We start from the raw sequence: 10,171 nt of genomic DNA on the forward strand, positions 1-10,171 counted from the left end.
TCGGAGGCTATGTACACCCGCCTCAACTCAAGCCCATTCCAAGGCCCCGGCGGACTGCTTCCGAGGCGAGAGGGCTGCGCAGGGGTCCAGGCCAAAATGATCAAAGGCAGGAATATGGACACCCACCGTTGTGTCGAGCAAATACCTCGCGAAGTCGCCACCCTGTTCCCAAACCGGAGACCCCGTGTGGGATGGGGGCAGGGGGCTATGGCGGGGAGGGCACGACCTCTGGGCAGAGAGGAGAGGAGCTGGCGGAGGAAGGGAAGAGGATTGTTCCGGGCACAAGGCACAAGGTGGCTCGGCAGGGGGTGGGAAGGCCAGGAGGGGAGCGGAGGATTTCAGCGCTGGGACAGGACGCGGGGAGGAGAGGCTCCGCCAGGGGGAGGAGCTACTCTCCGCGTCCCGCTGTCGGGGCTCCCTCCCGTAGCGGCTCCGCTATAAAACCCGGTCCCGCATGATCGCGGCACCCCCGGAGGCCTCCTCGGCGCGCGCCCACTGGCTCTGCGGCGTGTTTGCTCCTGTGAGGGATGCGGCTGCTGCCTGCGCTCCTGGCCCTCGCTGCTGCCCGGCCCTTGGCCTGCGCAGGTGAACGCGCGGGCTCCCGCCCGGCCCCTCTGCGCCCCCAGCCATAGTGCGCGCGAGACACCGGGCGCGCGTCGGGCTCGGGCTGCCTGGGTACCGCCGCGGCGACGGGGGCGAGCGGATGGGACGGGCGCGAGCCAGTGGGCGCACACGAACGGCCACGTGCGGCTGTGGAGCTGGTGTGTGCACGAGTGTGGAGGGCTGCGGGGGGCGCGCGGGGCCCTGCGGGACCTCGGCCCTGCGAGCGTGACAGTCAGTGATGAGGATGCTTCTCCCACCCGCCTCGACGCACGCAGCGGTTCTTTCCCTTTCTGGAGTTGCGTGCGCCTTTGCTCCTCAGACGGTCGCAGTCCGTCCCGCCGGGGCTCGGTGCTGAGTGGCTGTCCCCCTCCCAGAGCACGGGTGCAGATTGTGTGCGGTGGGTCCCTGGTATCCCCCCTCCCCCCCCCCCCCCGGGTTCCTTGTCGCCTGAGGCTGCCTGTCCCCTTCACTTCCCCAGCCCCCAGCACTGTACTGGGAGCCTGCAGGCTAGGGACACTGGGAGACCCGAGGCCCTGGCCGAGCCGGTCTTTCCGGCCAGGGTGATTTTCATGTAAAGATTAATGTGTGTCCGAGCTCTTAATTATTCGTCTAGGTGGGAGGTGGCGGGAGTGGTGTGTTAATATTTGATAAAGAGCCGAAAGCACCTCCAGCCGCACAGGGCGCAGAGATCCGGGGAGGCATCTTTTCTGCGACCCCACGGGGACGGTCTCCTTTTCAGGAAGCCCCCATCTGCTAGTCTCCAGCTTAGCTACCCCTCCGATGGTCCCCCTAGGGGTTCACCCGGCTAGACTTACTCTCCAAAGCTAGATGCTCCTCTCTTTGGAGTTCTGGAATTGAGTGGTGAGGGTGTCCTCAGGAGCAGAGGAGAGTGTGTGCCCTTTGCAAGAAAGATTTAGCTGGCCGGTTGTGTGTGTGTGTGTGTGTGTGTGTGGTGTTCCGGGGGGAGGGGGGGATGAGGGGAATCTTGCAGAAACTGTTGGCTTCTTTCTAGGAGAGGAGAAAAGAGAAAAGACAGGGTGTGAAAAAATTTCTAGGTAAAGTTGAGAGTTTGAAACCCGCTTCAGTGGGCTTAGTGGAAAAAGAAAAAAGAAACAGTTGCAATTAATTCGGTTGCTTTGTACCTGTGTGGTGGTGGGTAAATCACTTAATCTCAAATTTCTCATTTACAATATAGGGATAGTCATTCTGACCTTAGGTGTTTTAAGGATTCAAATAAGATAATGGGTGTAAGTACTTAGTGCAGTGCCTGCATGGCGCGTGGCAGACTCCCCCAGATGTGATGACAGTGATGGCTCTACCACTGCCTGGGACCAGCCAGCCAGGAATCTTTCTCAGCTGCCCCTTCATGCAAGCTGTGCTCTCCTTAAGTGCTGAGGCTTTTTCACTGGGAACTATCTTGGGACCTGTCTTCCCCCACCCATTTCATCCCCTTGGACATTTGAGGCTGAAGAGTGATGAGGCTGCACATCACACTCCCGAGTATCTGCTGCTGTGGAAGGTGAAGGAGGGGAGAGGAACATAGACTTCTTCTGAGCCCCAGAACCCTGGCCAGGAGTTGCTGAGACTTTGCCAGGACATACTTGGGTTTTTTGCTGAGCTGGTTTCCAGGATTCCTCCTTCCCCACAGAGTGGGAGGGTAGCTTGAGCAAGGTCCATCAGAGAAGTTCGGTCACCTCTAAAGAACAGAAGGGTGGTGGGCAAGTGGTGATGTGGTTATGTCTATTACTGCATCCCTGGTCAGAGCAGGTCACCTAGGTAGAACTTGGAGTTTGGAGCCAAGATCTGTCTGTGGGGAGCCTCTCTTGCCCTATGGAGATGGACTGAGGCAGCAGGCTCATAATTATTTGCAAGGGCAGCCCTCTCATGAATGAATATAGGAACCTGAGCTGGTTTGCGACCCTGCCGCCTCTTGCTTGAAAGTCCCTCCCCTCAGCCCACGGACGTAGACCTGACCCCTGGCCTCATCAACATTATGTTTTCCTGGATCTTGACTCCAGAAGAGAGTAGTTACAAGAGCATTCAGCCAAGCAGGGCAAAAGTCTCCATGATTAAGACAGTGGATCAGAGGTCACCATTCCAAAACCAGGAACTGTAGCCAGAGTCAGGGGAACAGCAAATTCCTAAGAAAGGCTCAGTGTGAATCAGATGGGCCCTGGGGAGGCTGAGAGGGGGTTCCGCCCTTCAGGACTCTGATGTAAGCAAGGCTTCCCCTGGAATGGCTTCCCCTTGGGCCTCCCAGTCAACCTTGGAAGCCCCTTCTGCCTTCAGGACTTTTGAGAGGGGAAGACATAGGAGAATTTTTTAAAAATTTTTTAATGTTTATTTATTTTTGAGAGAGAGAGAGAGAGAAAGAGAGAGTGCAAGTGGGGGAAGGGTAGAGAGAGAGGGAGACACAGAATCCTATACAGGCTCCAGCCTCTGAGCTGTCAGCACAGATCCCGATGCAGGGCTCAAACTCATGAGCAATGAAATCATGACCTGAGCCAAAGTTGGATGCTTAAGCAACTGAGCCACCCAGGTGCCCCAAGACATAGGATAATTATAACAAGGAGCCTTCCATGGGTGTGAATGACCTTCCATGTCATTCAGTGTCTGCTGGGACACTGACCAAAGTCCTGGGTGTTTGGTAGCAGTTCGTTCTGAGGGAGAATGGAGGGCTCAGAAAAGTTCACGTAATCCTCCTGCAGAGATTGAGCAAGAGGCAGAGCCAGGACTGAGGCCAGGTGAACAGGCTCCAACTTCAGAGCTCTATCTACCTGCAAAGATGGGCCTGGGTGGGAAGTGGCCACAGCTCCTTGCAGAGTTGACCCGCATGGGGGTTCCTCAGATGCAGCAATTTCTGGGAACAGCAGAGCCCAGTCCAGGGCAGGGACAGATTGTTGTGGGGAAGACACTGCAGGGACTGTCAGACTCTGAATGAGGCTGAGCCAGCTTTGACCCAGAGTTGGGAAACTCAAAAACCCTAGGTGACTCTGAAGGGCCTGGAGTGAGAAAGTGCCCTGTTTTCTGTGGATGCTCACTCTCCTGACCTGGAGCCCCTCCTTCCTTCCCCTACCAAGAACTTGACCTCCTACTGGCTCCCTCCTCACCACATCCCCATTCCAGGGACTCCAGAGGAGGTGGGGTGGAGGGAGGCAGCCTGGCAGGAAGGGGGAGATGTGCTCAGAGACCTTAGCTCAGCTGAGTGGGAAGCTATGCTTTTCTTAGGAATTTTCTCATCCCTGAGTTCTTTCCAGCTCACTTCATTTGTCTCCTCTCTGCCCAGCCTTTGGCCATCTGTGCACTGATCTGAGGCCAGAGGGAGGGAGGCCAGAGAAGGGAAGGACCCATTAGGGAGTTTACTATGTTCTAGGTTGCCTGGAATACTCTACTATCTCTCATTTAATCCTCCCACAGCCCAGTGAGGTGGATGGTATCAGCTCCACTTGACAGATGATAAAACTGAGGCTCAGAGAGATTAGGTGACTTGCCGCTAAACCTGCCGTGCCCATGTGGCCCAGCCAGGATTCCAGCTCTGGATCAAATGTTTTGTCTATCCTGCTGCTTCAGCCTTTTTTTTTTTTTTTTTTTTTTGTAATCAATAGACTATACTTATAGAGCAGTTTTAGGTTTACAGAAAAACTGAGCAGAAAGCACAAAGGGTGTCCCCTCTGCCCTTGCAGTTTCCCCTGATGGTAACATCTTGCATTTAGTGTGGTAGGTTTGTAGCGCTGCCTCTTTTCAGAGATGCTGGTTCTACTGCCCTGAACCCGAGCTGGGATTAGAACCTGAATCTGGCCCCATGAACCAGGATTGTGAGATAATGGGACAGGGGAAAAGGCCTGACTGCCTTTCGCGATGGGTTGTGAGAGTTTAGCCCAGAATGGGTCTTAATAACACAAGAGGGTGTGTGTTCCAGGGAGGGGCTAGTCTAATCTCCTCCATCATCCGGATCAACTCTGGGAAGAGGGCCAGGCTGAACCTGGCTCTATTGTCCCAGGAAGGGAGACTGGGCTAATACTTCTCCTGTGCTCTTGCCAGAACCGCCCTTCCAGGTTTAGGGTGGGAGATGCAAGGGAGGAGGGGGCTGAAAGCAATTGGAAGAGAGTGTGGAGACCAAGCCCGGGGTAGAGCTGGTAGCCTCAGAAGGCCCCCCTAAGGTCCCTCAAGGGTGACTTTTTTGCCTGAGGAGTAGTGCCCTGGGCATGATGTGCTGTGGGTCAGGACACCTGGGGCCTGGCTGATTCTACTGCCTCCGCCCCATCCCTATATTTTCTTTAGCCTCCTTCCTTTGGGCCCTCTGTCCCAGACTCCAGGAATGCTCCATCCCAACCCAAGGGGGTCTCTGACTCCATGGATATTCCTAGCCTCTGACCCACCATGTACGTGCACACGTGCGTGCGCACACACAAACACACACAGAGACAGTGTTGCTTGTGCATACACAGCTCAAGTGCATTCCTAGAGACATATGTGTGCACAAATACACTGACACAGACTTCATATCCTTCCTCTGCCTATTCCAGATTCACACTGGTGCTATGACATTCAAGCCAAGGCCTCCAACTATGCTTGCTTGGGTAAGTATAGCACGTCTTACTGACAGGCCTTTCTGTGTGGTGGGGACTGCCCAAGTCAAAATGAAGACCCAGGGAGGGTGGGAAGGATAAGGGTAATGATGGCTCCTTAGTCAGATATCAGTTCTTCATACACACACACACACACACACACACACATACACATACACACACAGTCCTGGTCCTGAGGAGACAGGGAATGTAGAGTGACCTGAATCGTCCCTGGCATCTCCTGTCACTATCACCAAGAGGATGTCTTCTATCAAATAAATCAGCAGTAGCATCAGATGTAAAGATACATTTTGCTCTTTTTTTTTTTTTTTAAGTAGGCTCCACGTCCAGTGTAGGGCATGAACTCATAACCCTGAGATCTAGAGTCACATGTTCCACCGACTGAGCCAGCCAGGTGCCCCACATTTTGCTCATATAACAAAAGGAAGAGTTGGGTCTGTTCCAATGACACCTCTTTGGGTGGACCTGGGAAGTTGTCCTTTGCATTTTTCCCCCAAATTTGATCCATGCCCCCACAGTCTGCTTTCCTCTGGTCTGTACTGTGTTTCAGTGACTGGTGCTGCCCCATTCCCAAGCCTCTATCAACTGGCTACAGGGAATCAGCCTCCTCCAGGTCTGCTTCCCTGCCTCTTAGTCCTCAGATAATGCTTAACATTAGTCAGGCTTTCCTAAGCCCCCTTCCAGGGCACTCCTCTCCACAGCTTCCAAGCACCTTCCCATCCCCCTCCTTGAACTTGAGGAGGTGCTATGTGCCCCTGACTCTCAGCCCACCCTCCCTCCTTGCTCAGGGCCTAGCCAATGGGGTGGAGACTGCAAGAAGAACCGCCAGTCCCCCATCAACATTGTCACTACCGAGGCACAGGTAGACCCAAACCTGGGACTCTTCTCCTTCTCTGGCTATGACAAGAAGCAAAAGTGGAAAGTCCAAAACAATGGGCATTCAGGTGGGTCTCAAGCAGATGGGACAGGGGACCTGGGCAGGCATGGGCACCTGGTCCGGGGACCCTTGAGTTCCAGAAGACTTGGATGGGTGGGCTCCTCCAGGGACGACTAGGTGCAGGTCCACCTTTGCTGAGGAAGGACTGCAAAGCCTAGCAGTGGGAGGGTAGGGGGAAACAGGAAGGGCCTTAGAAAGGAGGGAACACTTCATAGTATTTTCAGTACTTTAATCACACCGGTCTGCTATGGGAGAAGGGCAGCATTCTAGGAAGAAGGAACAACATGTGCAGAGGCACAGAGGTATGGAGCAGCTTGGGGTGCTCAGGGAACTACGTGTGGCTCCGTGTGCCTGGTGGACAGAGAGTAAAGGTAGGAGGGATCAAAGTCCATCCAGGGTTGGCCAAACTGAGCCCAGGGGCAGGTGACCCAGGGCTGAGGACTCTGGACATTGCCTTGAGGACACCAGGGCACCAGGGAGAGGGCTGAATTGCATGTTTGGGATGTGCAGAGGGAGAGGCAGGCAAAGAGGCCAATAAGAGGCCAGAAAAAAATCTGGGCCATATCACCTGTCCCATTCCATCCTATTTCCACAGGCCCAGGCATGTAGCCTACGAAGGGTCGGAGGTAGGAGAGAAGGTTCTGCCTAGGTGGAATTGGGAAGGGCTAGAGGAGGTGGGTGCAAGGACTCTGTCCCCTCTTGTGCCCTCCAGTGATGGTATTGCTGGAAGATGAGGCCTCGGTCACTGGAGGAGGATTGGCTGCCCGCTACCGGGCCAAACAGATGCATCTGCACTGGTCAAAGGAGTTGGATAAGGGCTCAGAACACACCCTCAACAAGGTTCGCTATGCCATGGAGGTGAGTGCCCTTTCCTGGGTTGACACCTTTGTTGGGCTCTGGGTGGACCTGCCTGTGGCAAGAAAGGTGGTCCAGCCGCCTCACAGGCCCTCTCTCCATTCCTCTCACTCCCCACCAGATGCACATAGTACATGAGAAAGAGAAGGGGACATCGAGGAGCGAGAAAGAGGCCCAGGATCCCAAAGATGAGATTGCAGTGCTGGCCTTCTTGGTGGAGGTGGGGCCTTCATCCCCCAGGGTCTGAGAGGCTCCTTCTTGGATCCAGAGATCTGCAAGGCAGGAGGGGACTGGGGGGATCCAGACTTCCCCTCTGTTTCTCAGTGACTTCTCTGCCCCCAGGTGGGGAGCCCAGAGCCTCTCAGGGCCTCAGTCCCAGAAGCTGCCTGCCCTCCCCACCACAGTCCAGAAGAATGGGCTGGTGGTCACCCCTGGCTCTCCACATGTCCCTGTCAAGCCCCCTTCTGTTCTGTTCCAGGCCGGATCTGAGGAAAATGATGGCTTCCAGCCTTTGGTGGAGGCGCTGTCTTATATCCCCAGACCCAGTGAGTGGCTGGGGGTGAAGGGAAGAGAGGAGACTTCTTCTTACAAAGGAAGAGCTAGGGTGATGCAGTGGCCTGGGTTCTCAGGGATCCCCTGCTTCTCCCACCAACTGACAGTATCCTCTGTTTCTGCCTCTGCCCCAGAGATGAACACCACAATGAATGACAGCATCAGCCTGTTAGACCTGCTCCCCAAGAAGGAGACACTGAGGCACTACTTCCGCTACCTGGGCTCACTTACCACTCCAGGCTGCGAGGAGAAGGTTGTCTGGACTGTGTTCCAGGAGCGCATTCAGCTCCACAAGGACCAGGTACCTAGGACCCAGCCAAGGGTGTGGCCCCCCACTGCCCAGTTCCCCACACCATTCCTCTGGATCCCCACAGAGGCACCCTGGACTGGGGTAGAGATGGGTCACCAGGGAATCCATAGACATTCCTTGGGGTGGACAAGACAGGTCTGGCCTATCCCATCCCTGGTTTGAGGGCTGGAGGGGAGGCTATGGCAGAGGAGGTCAGAAAAGGCTCCCATGCTGCCCGCTGTAAGTAGGTGGGAGTTGTCCAGCTGAGGGCAGGGAACCAATGTCCTGAGGAGAGGGATCAGCATGGGGGAGGGTCCAAGGCTGGCCAGGAGCAGCTGAGAGAGGGTCAGGATAGCCACAGTAGGAACAAGTCCATTCATTCAACAAATGGTGCTCGAATCCTTATAACACACTAGGCTCTAGGGATAGAGCAGTGAACCAAAGGGCCCAAATCCCTGCTCTAGTGATACTTGCATTGCAGAACAGTGGTTCTCAAAGAGTGGTCCCTGGACCAGTGGCATCAACATCATCTGGGAACTTGCTCAACATTCACATTCTTGGGCCTCACCCCAGTCCTACAGAATCAGAAACTGTGTGGGCGGGGCCTGGCAAAGTGGGGCCCAGCAAGCATCCCCCCTTCCTCGCCCCCAGCTGTGATACTACTGCACACTGAAATCTGAGAACCACTGTTCTATAGTAGCAGTGATAATACAGCAGTGATCAGTGACTGTGGGGCTGCAAAACGGTGAGCTGTATGTCCTTAGCTTCCCAGCTAAGTGAAGCTAATAGGAACTAAGCCCCCACCAGTGCCAAGTAGTCTATATCCCCTTTTTCTTTTCATCTGCACAAAACCCTGAGAGTTAGAGATTCTGAGCCTCCTTATTAGTGAGGGCTCAGAGAAGCAAGGTTACTGGCCTGGGGTCACACAGCAGGAAATGTAGCTATGCTTGCTCCCTGCTTCCTGTTGAGCCCTGCCCCTTCCACAGATCGCTGCGTTCTCCACGAAGCTCTACTACGACTCGGAGCAGAAACTGAAAATGACAGATAATGTCAGGCCACTGCAGCTCCAGGGACAGCGCCTGGTGTTCAAGTCTCAGGCCCCAGGACAGCTGCTGCCCTTACCCTTGCCAACCCTGCTGGTCCCCATGCTCACCTGTCTGTTGGCTGGCTTCCTTGCATGATAGCTCACTTCTGGACACTTGACCTCTGCTCTCATCCCATAGAGGTCTGGGGCTTCCATTCCTCAGGCTTCCTAGCTTGGATTTTGATGATGATTAAACAGATATATTTTTGGAGAAGCCTTTCTCAGGTCTATTTTTAGTTTCCATGACTGTCTCTGTTCTGTTCCCTTCAACCCACCGCCATTCCAGGGTAGGAGCCTTAAGGCCTGGATATTTCTTCTACGCAAGGACCATGGGGCATCCCCTCCTACCTTTTGCCCCCCTCCCACCTTTTTTGAACTCTCTGTCTGCATCCCATTTGGAGAGATGCAAAGATAGCTCTGAGTTCCAATACAGCGAAAGCCAGAAAAATTCTGGGAACCTGGGTGGCTCAGTTGGTTACACTTTTGACTCTTGATTTCGGCTCAGGTCATGATCTCACAGTTTGTGAGATCAAGCCCTGTGTCAGGCTCTATGCTGACAGTATGGAGGCTGCTTGGGATTCTCTCTGTCCCTCTTTCTGCCTCTCCCCCTCCTCCATTTCCTGCTCTCTCTTAAAATAAATAAACTTTTAAAAAGAAAAGAAAAGAAAGAAAAGAAAACCAGAGAAGTTCCAATCCAGCCTCTTCATTGTATAATGGGGGAAGCTGAGGCTCAGAAAGGAGAGGAGAATACGTGGAGGCCACAGAGGGGGCTCTGGCAGAAGTGGCTCAGGATCCAGCCTAGCACTTTCTCCTCTGTACTAGGGGTGGAGAGTGCAGGTTGTGTGTGGTACAGCCTAGGCAAGGTAGGTGGGAGGGGGTTCATTTATTTGTCCAAATATTTCTTGAGCATCTATGTTTTAGGCACTGGGGATGTGGCAGGGAAGACAGACAATAAATGCCTGCCTGCCCTCCTGGAGTCCACAGTCTAGTTAGAGTCACTATAAATAAAATATACACACTGTACATGTATCAGAAGGCAGCAAGAGCTATGGAGAAAGATACACCAGGAAGGGAAGGTCGTTAGGGAAGGTCTCCGCAGACAGGGGCAGACTTTCCATCAGGAAGCCAGCAGGTATTCATGTGTGGAGGGGAGGGTGCCTGTCAGAGGAACAGGATGGAGACCAGCCAGCAGGAGTGGAGTGAGGGAGGGAGAAACTGTGTTAAGAGAGCTGGAGGGAGAGGGGGGAGGGGGAGGAAGGGGG

At 54.3% G+C, this 10,171-nt stretch overlaps 1 protein-coding gene across 1 annotated transcript; it reads left to right on the forward strand.

Moving 5' to 3' along the window:
• Positions 1-454: 454 nt before the first annotated feature.
• CA4 (carbonic anhydrase 4) lies at positions 455-9,426 on the forward strand. Its single transcript, XM_007086759.3, has 8 exons — positions 455-585; positions 5,130-5,183; positions 5,981-6,136; positions 6,842-6,987; positions 7,106-7,204; positions 7,463-7,529; positions 7,671-7,837; positions 8,812-9,426. Exons 1-8 carry the CDS (start codon positions 528-530, stop codon positions 9,004-9,006), a joined length of 942 nt encoding a protein of 313 aa, XP_007086821.1. The 5' UTR covers positions 455-527; the 3' UTR covers positions 9,007-9,426.
• The last annotated feature ends 745 nt before the right edge of the window (positions 9,427-10,171 follow it).

Source organism: Panthera tigris, chromosome E1 (assembly GCF_018350195.1).
Source record: "Panthera tigris isolate Pti1 chromosome E1, P.tigris_Pti1_mat1.1, whole genome shotgun sequence".
Classification (NCBI taxonomy): Eukaryota; Metazoa; Chordata; class Mammalia; order Carnivora; family Felidae; genus Panthera; species Panthera tigris.